Below are 16,426 nucleotides of genomic sequence, written 5' to 3'. Positions count from 1 at the left end.
TGTTTTTCAATGGCAATCAAGATGACGAAAGATTTTTCAATATGCCTAAAACATGAGATGATACACCACGTTTTTATACAAATTGTGAGATTCTTGTGTTAAAAAATAAAAAATTTCACCACTTACATAATAATACGTGATGTAGAAAGTTAAGATTGTAAGTGGAGGAGAAAAGGAAGCCGTAGATGGATGGACAATATAAGAAAATTAAGTAATTGGTGTAGAAAATTAAGAAATTGAAGAGATACAAAGAAAATCTGATGAGTATCAAAGAAAATTAGAAGAAGAAATTACGTTTGGAAGGTGAGAATGTGCCAAGAAAATTCAAGAAGATGAAAGGGAAGAATGTAGTACCATTAAGTTTCATAAACAGTGTAATAAGTTTCATAAATAGTGTCGTAAGTTTTCATAAATAGTATATTAAGTTTCATAAACAATGTCATAAAGTTTCACAAACAATGTTGTAAGTTTCATAAATAGCTTGTGTGAGGACTCGTAGGTCCGCATGTTAGAATTTTTTTAAAAAAAAAATTTAATATTAAAATTATGTCTTTTTCATTAAAATTTAAATTCTTTTGTCATTTTTATTAAATTCTAAGGGTATTTCATTAAAATTTTAAGTCCTTTTCATTTAAATAAGGTTATAGCATGTTTTTTTTTTATTAAAATAAACTTAGCTCAAGCCATTTTCATGAAAATTCCCTTTATTTTTTAAAAACTTAGCCAAAACGATTAACTTTGAGCCAAGTCATCTAAAAAATAAATAAAATAATCCCCTTCTTCTTAGTGTAAACCAATTTAATATCGAATTCGTCATCCACATTGAATTTGGATGGCAAATTCGATACCAAATTAGGCTGCCCATTATGTGGCTTAGCCGAACTCCCCCTCTCCTTAGTTGATGTACTCTAAAAAAAAAAAAAAAATTAAAGGATAGCCTGCTTTACTCTCCAAAATCTCTCAACTTTCTAACCACATCCGTTGCCCACCAAGCTCTGATTTCTCTTCCAAAAATAAATTGAGTTCTCTTGAAAATTTAATTGGGTATTGTGTATTTGGATTGGGCATATTTTGAAATTTTGATAAAGATAATAGAGGAATATTAGTATGGTTTTTAATACATGTAATATATCCAAAAAAAAATATTACATTTTAATCGCCGTGTCCATGCTCTTGTTTTTTGAGATTTGCCGTGTCCTCATGTCGTTGTGTCGCATGTCACCGTATCTGTGTCTGTGCATCATAGTTTGCCACCTGAATGTGCAATATTTTATAATGTTGACACATAAATTGACGTTTAACTATGAGACATAAGGTGGTACAAAGTCCATAAAGCCAATTTGAGAGTCTCCCTAGCATTATCCTTTTCTTATTCTTACCAAATACAAGTTTTTTTTTCTTCTCTTGAAGTCCACAAACAATGCAATTTTATAGTTTTTAACTATAAAATGTGTCCAAGCTTACATTGAATGTATTAGTCATAACAGGAATGAATAGTTTCCACATAAAGCAACTAAAAAGATGTTGTAGTACTTGAGAACTAATGAAGTCAAACTTTGCTTGTTATATATAGAACTTTGCTTGTTATATAGATATGCATGCTATAAGAAACATTTATTTGTAGATTGTATTGTGTCATCAATATCATAGTTTCAAGTAATCAACCTACATGAAGGAAAAACACATAAAATGGAAAGTAGAAAAGCAGAAGACATAATACTTGAGCACTTGGCAGGAATAGTAAGTTTCTGAAAAACTTGCTAAATTGTCTTACAAATTCAACGTTAAATGTCATACTGCAACCCAAGACAAAGATAAAGTATAAAGTTTGGTTACAAATCAAAACGAAGTACTGCTATAATCTGCAACAACTATGAATCATTTCCACATAATACTCAAATTTGATGGCACATCAAATAACCAGCAAGTAAAGCAAAATACGCCATGTGCTAACACGAAACTAAAACAAAAGGAGGATTAAATAATGAAAATTTTCCATAAGGCATCAATTGACAAAATGCTTCTTAACGTGGTCTTCCAAGAAATGAATGCAACTCCAAAAAAACTTAGAAAACACATTAGAAATCTTTCTTAACCCAATCTTACTAAATAGAAGCATAAATGGACATGATAGCTCCCTAATTTTGTAAAGAAACCCTAACAAAGAATATCAGGCTCCAAAGGCCTTGACTTTTCATTGGCATAAATATGTACATTGCAAGTTTAATTCCAACGAAACAAATACGCGTGTCAAGTAAAAGGCATCAACGCTATATGTACTGCTTTACAATCATCTCAAGTTGCTGACGCAATGCCTAAAATATTCAAGACTCAAAGATTTTCATATAAATAGAACACCTCACCTAAACAATTAACCGAGGTTGTGGTATTTGAATCAAGCTAGCAGGCAGATGCTTTGCTAGGCCTTCTAGGCCTTCTTCAATATCATCTTATATTCTCTTTTCATTTTTCCTTTATGATATAATAAACTATTCAAATTTAGATGTAAATAAGAGAACACTAGGGGTGGGCATGGGCTAGGCCGGGCCCAAGATTGAAGGGACCAGATCGGACCTACTTGAAAATACAATGGGCAGGGGCTGATTTTACTATTTTCAAACTGAAAACCAGACCTAACTCGGCCCGTATAAAACGGGCCGGTTCCTACGGGTCCAACAAGTATCCTATTTTTTTTTTTTATCTCCTTCTAATTTTCAATATCCCAGAACCCAAATTCCCAGTAGAATTTGCACTCGATCGAGTTCGGATTCGAGTTCGAAATCAAATCGAATCAGGACATAAAACATAAATTAAATTATGGGCATAAAACAGACAAATAAATTAGGAAAACAAACTAACCAGAAATTAAAAACCTTCAATTTGCAGCTAAAGCACTAGCAATTCCACATCCACACAAAAAATAAATTATGGGTTTGAATCTGTAACCTGTTAATTACCTCTTTGTTAACATCGGGGTGATACTTAAGAGCAAGTTTGCGATAAGCCCCTTTAATCTCGACATCAGTTGTAGAAGAAGACACGCCCAGAACCTGGTAAGGAGACTTTCTGTGACTCGCTCTCAAAATGGTAGCAAAACGTCGTCGTCTATGGTTCAAATTTGAGAAGCTGGTTACGGGTTTCGAGGCATATCTGAAAATGGGTTTCGAAGATTCGGGTCGGGTTTGCAGGAAAAGCAAAGATCTTGAGGTTGAAGAAGAAGAAGAATAAAGGTTGAAGAAACAGAGGGTGTGTGGAGGAGTTAAGGCAGAAGAGCCAATCCATGCATCGTTCGTCGGGGGAATAATTTGTGAGGCGGCGGCAGCATATCATTTTTCGGTGGGGTGTGGGTGTGGTGCGTTTGTGCTCCGGGAAGGAGAGTTGCAGAGATGGGGGGAGAAGAAACAAAGAAGAGAAATGAGGGAGAAGGTTCGAGAGATTGGGGAAAGGGGAAACACGGGGAAGTGGGGTGTGTGTGTGTGGAACTGGTTCAAAAGAACCGCTTCCCGCAACTACTTCGAAAATCAGCAAAAAGAAAACCACAAATTTAGAGCTACGTCTCAAAAAATTAACTCCCAAAATTATTCCCTGTTTTTAGAATAAACAACCAGAAACCAGTAACTGAAAAACCCATATGACAATTTTTTTGTGATACTATGGTGTTTGAAAAGTGTAGTCTATCCCCAATATTCAAGTGGTATAAAGACAATGTACACAGAAGGTGAATGCCAGTTCCTCCTAGAACACCAGGCTACTCGATAGCAACGAAAGAAATAATGTGGCGTAAATTCAACACAATCATGAATGAACACAAGGATAGATGGGTGAATGGAGTTGGTAAAATAAGCAGTTTAGCTTTTATATACATTAAATTCAGCTGACATAAAAACACATTGTACAATTAACAGAATGAAGTTGCACGTTCCTAATTACAAAAAATGTGGCGGCAAATATATTTTGTTTCCCCAAGAAACAGAAGAAAACAAAAGCAACACACAGATCAAATATTAAATATAGCGTCAATATTTATGTTTTAAAAAAAAATCCTTTTTAGATTGCAGGCCGAGCAACAATATTGTCAAAAATCTTAAAAACTCTAACAGGTTGAATGTAAATATTCCTGAATTTTTCTGAATATGTAAGCTGTGCATGTATTGTTAAAAGCCGACTCATTTTCTTAAATATGTAAGTTGCGATTTTTCGTGAAATATTTCCGGTTCGCTAATAGAGCGCACTTATCAACAACGCTCATTAAAGCACTTTGGGGAGGATGAGAGAGTCCACTCCCAGAAAAACCTAATGAAAACACCATTTGGGAAATTGAAAACGTAAAAAAGAAAGAAAGCAACCGACAAAAAAACATGTCGAATGTCTAACAACATTTGATAAAGAATCAAGATCACTAGGTTAAACCAGAATCACAGAGACAGCAAGGAACCTTTGAATAATTACGGAATTATAGAGACAATATTGAAACCCCAAAAAAAAGGAAAGAAACCAATGGATCTTTGAACAATCACAGGATCACAGAGACAATGAAGGATGAGAAACAAAGCAGAGGCCCAAAATACTAAACACAGACAGCATGCATTGGACTTTTAATTGTAGAAACACATTATCATTCCTACTGTTAAAACCGAATTCCCGCACAATAATTGGTATACGAACAAACACATTATCATTCCTACTGTTAAAACCGAATTCCCGCACAATAATTGGTATACGAACAATTACCGGAATTCTATAAATCGGTGAATAGGGGGATTGTTTATAACTTTATAGAGATCTTTTGACTCCTTGTAGGAAGACCTATTAATCCGGAACAGATTCTAAAAAGATATAAGATATTTGATTCTTAATTTCCAAGACATCCTAATTAAAATGAATAAATCTTGATGGGCCAGTTGTAAACTTAGTTTTTTGACAAGCAATAGATAATTTAAACTAAATTCAACAGTTCGAATTAGAGACGTAGTAGGTTGAATATGAAGATTTTATCCACTAGGGCAAGTAACTTTTTTTTTCAGTACAACGATATATTTTACACTAAGGGAAGTGAGAGTTCAGCTAAACCACACAATGGGTAGCCTAATTTGGTATCGAATTATCATCCACGAGATATGAACCTAAGAACTCTCACTTACAAGTAAACAGAAATACCATCAGATCGTAGTACTGAGTGGCAAGGTAAAGTAACTTAATTTAAAGAGAAATGCGAGAGAAATTTTTATTTGCCACCTTAAATATTATCCAAGTTTCGATTTGTTACCTGAAAAACAATACCAAACTCAAAAAAAAAAAAAAAAAAAAAAAAAAGATTTGTTTTGGTTTGCCTCTTGCCATCAATTCAATCAAAATCTTCACCAAAAGAAAATATTCATTTACATTGAATCACCTACCTTGCACATACCCCTTATATAAGGTTGTTTCAGTCCTTTCCCGATCAACCTTAAAATACGCGACAATTTTTTCCTTTTAACTTTAAGGGGTCCTCCAAATCATTTCCATTGTTGCTAATCGTTTAGGAAGGAAAGCTGCTATTTGAATCCAAAAGGAGAAAACGTAACACTCTATAACAAATATACTTATCATTTCGAGTTTGTTTTTGTTCCTGAGGTAACAAATTAAAATTTGAATAAAAGTTAAGGTGACAAATGAAAATTTTGCTTTTTATTCATCATTATGCAACTGGCCCACAAGGCTCAATTTATTGACCAAAAAAGCCCTTAAATTTAAATTAAGTTAATCCCCTCAACACACCCACTACCAAAAGCCCAAAGCTAAAGTACAACTGCAAATAATTAATTAAATGTGTATTATATAAATTGACTCCTGCAGAATCAAACATACAAACTATAAAAAATCCGTTCTTCTCACCTCCATGCTATATACACACTGCAAACATCCTTCTATCATAAAACTTAATTACACTAATTAACTAGCAAATAAACATACAAAAAAAAAAAAATCAAAATGATCAACTCATTAGCAGCTTAGCTTAGATGTGGACACTTAATCTCATACATCGCGAGCGGCTGCAAATGCTTAACATATATTACGTACATAACTCAAGCCCTAATTAACATGACGACGACATAGATAAAGTTGTGGCAGATGATGTTCTGCTGGGTGATGACGAAGAAGTCTGCTTCAACGCCACGGTTGGAAGAATACAAGTTTTTCTCCTCTCTTGCTCCTTAATCAGTTCCCCGGAAAACATTTCTAGCTTCTCCACATTTGTGCTTTTCACCATTTTTTTACCTTGGAATAGTATGGACTCCACATTTTTCTGCGACAACATTTCCTCTGTCAAGGCCAACATGTCTATCTTGTTCTTATTTTTGCCGTTGGAGTTTTGGGGGCCTCCATGCATTTTAGATATGATGCCGTTGGCTTGCACGCGAACATAATTGGTTGCTCGGGATTGTCCAAAAGCCATTGAAACGGCTTGATCAACCTTTAATTAAGAAAAAGAAAAATAATGATTAGTTAGGTTACATAATCATAAAGAGAATTGAAATTAATTAAGCACCAAATATGCTTTGAGAATATTTTACACAAAAGATTTTAACCACCAAATTAAAAATATTTGTGCAAAGGGACAAGAGCCTCTCTGTTTATTTTAACAAACAAAAAAATATTTTATCAATAATTAGGTGGCACTTTTATCAGGCCACCCGACCACCGTACACATGGTACAACTAGCATCCACCATATTAATGTTTTTTTTCTTCAGAAAACCCTAATAATTTACCATGCAAAGTTTTAAAACTTAAAACTACAGGTCAAGCTTCTCGTATTGAAATACTTTCACTTTTGCAAATCACGTTTTATTGCAGTGGTGAAAAATATTTGTATTTTTATACATTTTGATGCGAGTTCAATATCTACTAATTTTATTTTTAACAATTAATAATTGAATCTATTCACAATTATTATGTTCGTACAATGTTTTTTTTACAGATATAATTTCTAGATGATAATAAAAAGAATAACTTATATTTTTATTATGATGTTTGTACGATGAATATACATAAATTGTATGTATGGATAGGTAAGTTTCCCTTTAAGGAAAACACAAGTATTATCCGAAATGAAATAATAGTTAACATATTTACAATGCAAATTAAAAATTAGAAGTAAAAAAAATCAGAATTCTTACCAAGTCCGAAGCTCCTTCACCGGCGATTCTGAGGCAACCAGAAGGCGACAAATTTCCAAACTCGGACTCTCCATTTCCGAGAGACACGACCAAGAGATCCACAACGTCGTTACAGAACGGAAACTCCTGCTTATTATTTAGCACGTGCGTAATAGCCGCAGCCGTCGGATTGTTCATAGCGATACCACCATCAACGGCCATGAGCTTTGTTCTCCCGTCCACCGACGTCACCTCAACGGTCGGTTGAGCCGACGTGGCAGCGCACACGTCCATCATCTTAAAATCGTAGCCGTCCATCTCCACCGCATCCGCCCGCGAAAACAAAAACGGCGCGCTGGACGACATGTCGTAGCAAGGGATCAGCACCGACTTAAGCGTGTCCCTGAGAGTCAGCTGCTCCCCGAACGTCTTCCGAAAGAGTTTCTCCCTCTCCTTCTCAGCCTTCGCCGGCCGAAAAAACCGCCGGAGAACTCCATCCGGCGACGGTTTGAAGATCTTGCGGCGGTTCTCGATAAGGAAGTCGAGGGCTTCTTTGGTGGTGAACATGGGTCGGGTCGACCCTTCCTTTAAACCTCGAGTGAAGAGGAGGGCGGCAAGAATGCCGCCGGCATCTGACCCGGAAACGACGTCGAAGAAGTCGGAGATGGCGGCGTTGGGGTCGCCGGATTTCCGGCGGAGAGAGGACTCGAGGTGGGAGAGAGCATTGGCGGCGAGGATGCCATCGGTGGCTCCGGCTGCGTCGATGGTGAGAATTCTGACCTTTCCAGTGAACTGTTTGCTAGAATGCATGTGGTGGAGAGGAGTGGAGAGATCGGCGGAGTTGGGGTCGAAGGCTTTTGAGTTTGGTGGGTTTCCGAAGAGGAAGTTGTTCTCGAGAACGGAGAAGATTTCGTAGGAGAGCTTGTCGACGTCGAGCAAGTTTGTGTCAACGTTGAGCATGGGAGCCGCCATTTTTGTAGATTTAATGCAAAAAAAGACCAACGTACGTACTGAAAATATAGGTAAGGATTTTGGCTTATAGCTTCTAGGAAAAGTACTGGCTAGAGTGGTGGTAAGTGCTTTTCGAGAATATTAGACTTGTTTTGTTGTGGATGATGTTGAAGATGGGTAGGGGAGAAGGGAGGGTTTATATAGGTGCGTGGTGGGATTTGAAGAGGTACGTGTGGGAATTTGTGGATGTGTGGGAGTGAGAGGATGATATTTTTAATATCGAGTCGAATGTTTTCTATGACCATCTTCTTGGAACATTCTTAGGTACCTAGCTACCATACGACCAAGTGAGCTTTTTAATTCAGAACAAAAAAAAAAAAAAAAAAGAGAAAGAAAAGATGCAGCAGCTGTACGTTGGACGGAGGGTGCTCCGAAACCGCCACAATTGTTTAAAAACTTTGAATAGGTTTGGAGGGTAGAAAACAGGAAAAATCAGTTATATACTTTTTAAAATAAAAATTAATAATTGATTTAGAATTTTACTACTCACACCTTTACTAAACTCCTAACTAATTTTCAATTCAAAAAATTTTTAAAATAAAAAAAAATAATAATTAGAATAAGTTTGTACCCTTTAATTTTTTTTATAAAAAGGTTTTCAATTTTTTTAATCTTATATGTACCCATTCATATAATTTTTCAATTTTTTTTAATCTTAAAATGTACAATTTTTCAATTGTAAGTAAAATGTACCCTTTTTTTTTTTTTTTTAAATATAAAATCTATTCAGCTTTTTTCTAATCCATTTTTAAACTTATATGGGTACACTCTTTTTCTTGATTTGATAATGTTATTAAGCCTAATTTATATGGGTACACTCTTATTCTTGTTTTTTTCTAATCTATTCAAGTTCAAATCGAAGAAATTTACTAATGTTATTAAGCCTAATTTCTATTATTTTTTTGTGTGGTTTTGAAGAATGTACCCATATTTTGGTACAATAATTTTTTTTGTTAATTTTGATGAATGTACCCATGTTTATATACACACACACACACACACACAATATATATTGGAGAGTATAATTTATATTTTAACATTTTTTAATCCACAAATTATGGATTTTTTTATATATTTAAAATAGCATTAATATAAACAACTATAAATTTCAACTTTTAATTTAAAAAATATAGTAACCTACATATAAATAAATGATCACATTAATTTCAGTGACTTTGATAAAAAATTGAAAACCAATAAGGTTTTAGTCAAAGAATATTGATAGTTAGGGAATGCATCCAAAGTGTCCCTAGAAAATATTCTTTAGGGTTTTGGCATTTTTGAGTGGTAATTATTCTCAATTAATGACTCAAAGGACATTCTATGACTAATACAGATTAACTCTTAAGAGAAAAAATTAACTTACATAATACGGTTACATTATTATTCTGATGTCTCACGTCAATAATACACGTCACGTGAACAAAAAAACTTATACATATTTTTGTGCCATTGATATAAAGATGTCCATGTCGTGAAAATCATTCTCGAGAATAATGGCTAGTAATTTTCACATTTTTTTAACTACGTAATACTTTTTATTTGGGTGAGAAAAAAAATTATAAAATTCCTGAATTGTAAGCAGACTTCAAATAATGTGTTGATTGTATGTTAGTTCTGCAATAGAAAGTGTTATTATTTCCTTTTTTTTTTCCAAGAGGTACTATTATTTCCTTTAAACAAGTGTTAACAAGTGTTATTTTGCAGTAAAATCTTTACTTTTACTGCAATTTAAAAGTTTGAATAATAATAGTGGGGAACAGAAGATAACAATTGATCCCAAAAACAATCCTATCATAATGCCATGTATACCAAAATGTCCGTAGTACCTTGCTATCTTACCTCTCTGGCAGATAGAACAGAAAATAGAAGATCCTGGGTTCAGTTTTTGGAAGGGATGGGAGTACTAGAGGGATATAATTCAGCTACTTCCGATGATAAATTAATAATGCTTTATTGGAACTTCAACTTCATCCCCTTTCTTTCTCATTATCCCCTTTACTTATGGAAATAGTAGCCAGTAACCAGTACTATTCTAAGCGCCATGTTTCTTTCAAAATTCAATCTTCACTGCCATCGACTTCAAAGTTTCAAATATACCTGTTTGAACTTGATTTTGATCGCACTCGGCCCATATATTCCATGCTATTAGATGAGAGAAATATTAAGGATCAAAATTGGTGTTCGGATAAAGGTTGAATCAACCTAGGTTTAGAGTTCTAGTCAAAGACGACAATACTTGGTAGCGATAGAGTTTCAATCAAGAATAATTCCGTGTATATTCAAAGAATATATTGAACAAGAATCAAAATATATTAAGAACCATGCCATTTGTTAGACTTGACCAGCACATAATTTATCCCTATAAATACAAGAGGATTTGCAACATATAGAGCCCCTTTAACTCAAGAAACAACTCAAAACGCGCGAAACCCTTCTCACAACCATAACTATCCTAATTCTCCTGTAGCAGTAGTCAAAAAGCATCTTCAATTTGGACAAACAACATTGCTTTTGGTTGGTTTTGGTTATTTATCAAAGTCTCGGGGGACGAAGAATTGTCTCGTCTCAACAGGTCATCTCATCAGCTTCGTCGAAGAGAGGTGTTACCTAGTTACCCCTTGTTTGGCATAGTGAAAGCTGAACCAGTTATTGAACTTCCCAGTGATCTAGTAACCTTGTTTTTAGGTTTTATAACCCAAGGTTGAGACGTGTTATTTCCTGGGTCGTAATTGGTTCAGTGCATAAGTTAGTAGCGCATTTGACACCACCACCACATGTATTCTACTTGCCTGATCGAGTTTGGTTGCAAGTTGGCACGCCCACATTCACAAGAAGGACGTAGTTAACTCATACTTACTCAGCCTTCACGCCACGTAGGTTTTGTAATTTTTAGAGTCAATGTTACCTTTTGAAGTTTAGAGTTTAGGGTTTCTTTACACTCCTTTACACTCTGTATAAGTTCAATGGAGTTGTACATTCGGTTGTTTTAGATGTGTCTCTAACAAAGAGGTCATCGTCATTGTTATGTAATTAGGGACGAAAGATTGTTCAATACTTTAGCTTATGATGTAAACATTCTTATTTGATTTTAGTGAAGAGTCCATCGTTTGTAGGAAAGATGCATAAATTCATGACTCCCTAAAGCATTTCCCTTTTTTTTTCTTTTGCCATAGATTACACCGATGTAAATCACAAAATATTTGTTTTTGGCTGGAGACAGGTCGATCCACACTGAAATTTTGATTTGTGAATGTCATCGTCTCCTAGTATCCAAATTTCCAATTAAATAAATATAGATAGACAGCCATATCGAGTGGAGCCCCTGACTTATCAAGTACTACGTACGTAGGTACACCAGTTAATTCATAATTTCATCTCTCTCTCTCTCTCTAGTCTCTCCCACAAGTGGAGTAGTAGTACTATCTGGCTGTGAAATCTTGTGGTCGTTATAAGCCATGGAAACTGAAAATCCTTGTAGGCCCTAATAACATGTGAGTGTTCGTATGATTCTTTAATTTCTTTTTCCTTCTTCACCAGCTTAGATGTGCATGTACGGATGGACCGACATTTTCTGCCAGAAATCTCACAGATCTCTCATGCATGCCTCGAATGGCCTCTTGCTAGGCTGATAACTATGAGATATATATATATATATATATATATATATATATATATATATATATATATATATATATATATATATTATGTTGTCAGACAAAGTTTGTGAGTTCACATATACTGTGTCACTTGATGATGACAAACATTCTAATACATGCTCTAGTACTTATATTGAAATTTGACAAATAGGATTTTAATTCATTACGAATGACGGTGGATCGACATACGGGTTAATAAGATCAGACAAAAATCATTCAACAAATTTCTAGATCCGCCGTTGAACAGTGTTGATTGAGGCATGAAATTGACTACTCAATGAATTATGAAACATACTCGTAAAATATTAATTTGAGCTATCCATGAGCAGTCGTCACAATAAGTGAGCGTATATCTCTTTAGATTTGGATACATTCAATTGTCATGAGATACTAGCTAGCATGGCGTTCATCTTGCCAATTATAGTTGCCCCGCCGGGTCCCGAACCCAAACCTGCAGCTGAGTTGTGTACCGAAATTTCTTGGGACTTGTCAAAAGGCACCAAGTAGCACCCTCCTCATTGAAATCTCCCATGATTAATCGTCTTTATATATCAAGCGTCACACGTACGTACCGTTTACCCTCATTGACATTGTCCGATAAATTGTCAAATGCTTCAATATCTGTGGCTGCAGCTGCTTCAATAGGACAATAAATTGATTGATTGATTGATCGATCCGGCAGATTTGAATAGAAATAATTCGGAGAAGATCTCGATTCCTTCATTACCCCCAATAATTTTGGTGTTGGCACATTTGGCTATACCGATATGTGATGTCAAGTTGTCACCAAGATAGAGAGGAGGGAAGGACCTCCAACCATACAAAAAATTAACTAAGTGATGATAATATAAATTAGCTAATTAAGTGATGATCCCACCAATTGGTTAGAAGTTAGAACCAGCTTTCTTTTGACCTAATTAAAGTTTCTACATATTTTGTTCAGCACCAATGGTTGGTTCTTCTCCAAGATGCTTCTCATAGTCTAATCCCTCTTCTTTGATTCAAACTGCCGACACAGTGTCCTTTTTTCTTTTGTTATTATAATTGTGCACGAGTTCCCGCAAGATAGGTCCCAACGTTTTATTCTTCTTTATGTGATAGAAACTTTTGCCTTCTCCATTTTAATATGAGTGATGTTCCCTTTTTATTATTACATATAGCATGGTATATCTCGAACCTTGACGAATTCACATTTGACAACAAAATGAAGATTCCTAGAGCTAGTCAATTCATTCTAACCCTTTCCTTCAAAGGAAGGAATGTAGAAAATTAAGAAAATTAAACTCCCATGAGATAGTTTTATGATTTTATTATGTTTATTTCTTTTATCAAGTAATATTCTTTATCGGCATATTATTTGGAGAAGTGTATTTGAACCAACAAGATTTTCGGTTCCTTACTCTAATCCGCTAAGCAATTTGAACTACTTTCTGAAGTATGTTTTCTTCATCAAAAAGTGTCGTACCTTACCACTTGACTAGTAAGGGAAAGACTCTTTAATAAGTGACATCTGATTTGTGTTAATTTAGTGACAGATGACGTTATTTGATGTATTGAGTTGTTTTCTCTTAATTTCTTGAATCCTTCAATGTAGTATACCCTTTACTACAAAAAGTATGTAAGGTTTTGGTTGCTCAAGCTTTCATTTTATGAAATGCCATCTTTTACAAGAAAACATGCATGTGTGTCGATATCAAGTTTCACAAACTTATTTATCACACCTCCATAATAACAAACAATCTTTAGCGCAAAAATATAGCTAGACACGTAAAAGTTTTTCAGCACACATCTACAAACGCATAAAATTGTATAAGTTACAAATTTGATCTAATTATACTCACACAACAGAACATATAAATGGATTACACGGTAAGAGAACAATTCCAATTTTGTTAAGTCTTACACGTTATTTTTCCTTTTTCTATGTTCAAGTTTTCCAAGTTCATTGTCCCTTGATACTATATGGTCATGCATACCAACAAAATTGAAAAGGTACCCTCCTGGTTTGCAATTTATTGAGGCTCATATTTATTTCCCTGTGGATCTATTGACATACTTCACTTTCGTGACGGCTTCCTCAACCAACACTACTCACCACCGACGCCCAAAATTGGAATGGAGCATAAAACCTTATAAACATCCTAAGTTACCATTTGTTGTCCCAGCAAAAACTGCAAAAGATACACGAACGAAATCCGCAGCCGATATTTTTTGCCCAGCCAAGTGGGGACACCGCCAAATCTACCGGTTGGTAGAAGTAGATTTCGGCCAAGAAATCAATCAGAAAAAAACAACATCGTGATGAACGTTGTTCACCACGCATTCTTGTCCTTGTCCCCTTTACTAGTTCAATATTTTTCTCTAATTTCATTTACTTACAACTTTAATCATTTGTTTATGACCAACTTTTTTTTTTATTGCCACCCGACAAGAGATTGTTGGTGTCATAATCATGTGTTTAATTACAACTTTAATCATTTTGGGTTAGTTAAATAACGCTGCTAGATTTCAATGTGGGTTTTATGATTTTAAATAGTCAAATTTGTCTGATGGTGTGTGGAGGGTGTGGATGGAGTGGAATAATCTTGAAGCAGAGGTTACATATTTTAATTAGTGTAATTGTTGTACTATTATGACATAATGGTATGATAATCTTGAAGCATAGATTACATAAAGTTGGGTTTAATTATTAATTAGGATAACAATGTAAAATATGTATGATGCTGGTTTTGGACCTTTGGAGAGGTCCAAAAACGTGTCAAAAGCTACTGAAATTTGTATATTTCTATTCTGAAAACCCGTCCACGAATTTGATACGTCTATGACAGAGAAATTGTAAAAGAAATCATACCTTTTCTTTTGTTTTGAAATAAAGAAAATAAATACAAAGGAAGAAGAGAGAATTGGGATCCTGTTGGTGAGCGAAGGGGTAGGGTTTGGGGTCTACCAAATTACCAATGGCTGCATGCAATGCATGGATAGCTACTTGATATATGCAGGGCCACCACTGGGGAATACGTATGGTAATTGGTATGGGGCTCCTAGCCGACAGTATGCTGACCAATTAACTTAAGGCTTCGTTTGGTGATTTGGATGGGACCAAACTTTGTTCTTTGATTTTTGATGCAGATTGCAGATAACTGCCCTGGACTTGTGCAACCCACCACAACTTCCTAAGCCCTGTACACCTCTTTCAAACCAGCAACCCACTGTTGGAAAAAATTGCACATATTACCTTGTCATAACAATACATATTAGTTAGGCATGATAATGCCTATATAATGTGAAATCTTAGTGCATTAGTTAGAGTGTGTTCTCATAATCGGATATTAGAGTGTCTTATTGAGAGAGTTCAAACACTATTTGGATCGCGGTACCCTTCCCCTCCCTGCAAGGGCCGCAACTCAACCACCCACCCTAGCCTGTCCTCACTATTAAACCACAACCACCACTCCACATGACCCTCACAACTCACATTAGGACTGAAAAGAGAGACAAAACGAACAAGTTTGATATGAAAAATTAGAAATGAAATTACAAGTTTGATTTGAAGATAAATTGGATTTGAACCTTTTATCAGAAAACGAATCTTAAAGAGAGAGAGATCTGAATCTTGTTTCAGCTAAAAATCAGAAGCCAAATTAACTTGTCAATAAAACTAAGTTTTATTGAAGTTATAATAGAAAAGAAAAGTTTTATAAAAGTTGAGTGCCAATAAAAATGAATCCAGATCCTCTTTGTGAGGATTTCGGGGATTCGTAAATCGTGTCCGTTTATCGTACATCATGCGATCAAAAATTATTTTAAATTTATTAATTTAAAGTTAAACACAAATAGTACCTGACAAAATATGACCACACAATGTATGATGAACGGACACAATTCACGAATCCTCAGGATCCTAAAGAGTATCCTATTGGAATAAAAATATATTTCTATATTTTTTTTTCCGTTAACCCCAGGTCCAAAGAAACCATATTCTACCATCGAGAATTTCTTTGATTGGATCTTCTATTGAGAATTAAACTCAAAATTTCCTGCCTACCAAACGGGGGCTATGAACCATTCAACTTTGAAAGCTTTGAACCAATTTGATGTATTGATCATTGATGTGTATATAATTGTGGTTTCCCATGGGCCGTTTTGAGTCAAAATTGTAAATGGGGAGTGCTTTTCACACACCATTTTTAACTTCTCACATAAGTTTCTCACACACTCTTCTTGATTTCTAGTGATTAAATTGAATAAATGAAACGAACTATTAACGATCATAATTAAACGGGGTTGTGTGAGAAACCATTACCAAGTTCACTGTCAATTGTCAGTCACCTTTAATTTTTCTTCTTCTCCTGTATCGTGGTTTTCAGATAAATTTTTCCAGTCAAAGCCGAGTTGGATTAATCGTGTTTGAGTAACAAAAACGTCCAAGTCCACAAACCGTTTTGCAACAAAACAAAGAAGGCTTGCGGAACTCTCAAACCTTTTAAGGCCAGTTTAGTATTCAGCTCAAAAAACTTGGTCATTCTTAAAACAACTTAAGATAACTTCTCCTAAAAACAGTTTTTTTTTTTTTATAAAATCCAAAACCTTGTTTAGTATTAAAATTGAAAATTGTTTT

The 16,426-nt window shown here is 34.9% G+C and overlaps 1 protein-coding gene across 1 annotated transcript; it reads right to left on the bottom strand.

Annotated features, from left to right (window-relative positions):
- Window positions 1–5,795: 5,795 nt before the first annotated feature.
- On the bottom strand, window positions 5,796–8,236 carry LOC137721386 (patatin-like protein 6). Its single transcript, XM_068460483.1, has 2 exons — window positions 7,160–8,236; window positions 5,796–6,454 (listed from the first exon to the last, which is right to left on the bottom strand). Exons 1-2 carry the CDS (start codon window positions 8,108–8,110, stop codon window positions 6,077–6,079), a joined length of 1,329 nt encoding a protein of 442 aa, XP_068316584.1. The 5' UTR covers window positions 8,111–8,236; the 3' UTR covers window positions 5,796–6,076.
- Window positions 8,237–16,426: the final 8,190 nt, after the last annotated feature.

This window comes from Pyrus communis, chromosome 2 (genome assembly GCF_963583255.1).
Source record: "Pyrus communis chromosome 2, drPyrComm1.1, whole genome shotgun sequence".
Lineage (NCBI taxonomy): Eukaryota > Viridiplantae > Streptophyta > Magnoliopsida > Rosales > Rosaceae > Pyrus > Pyrus communis.
This window is presented reverse-complemented; position numbering and strand designations above follow the sequence as displayed.

Coding starts and splice junctions, on each gene's coding strand:
- LOC137721386 (XM_068460483.1), bottom strand. CDS start 8,110: ATGGCGGCTCCCATGCTCAACGTTGACACAAACTTGCTCGACGTCGAC. Junction 6,455..7,159: donor GTGAAGGAGCTTCGGACTTG/GTAAGAATTCTG, acceptor TCTTAATTAAAG/GTTGATCAAGCCGTTTCAAT.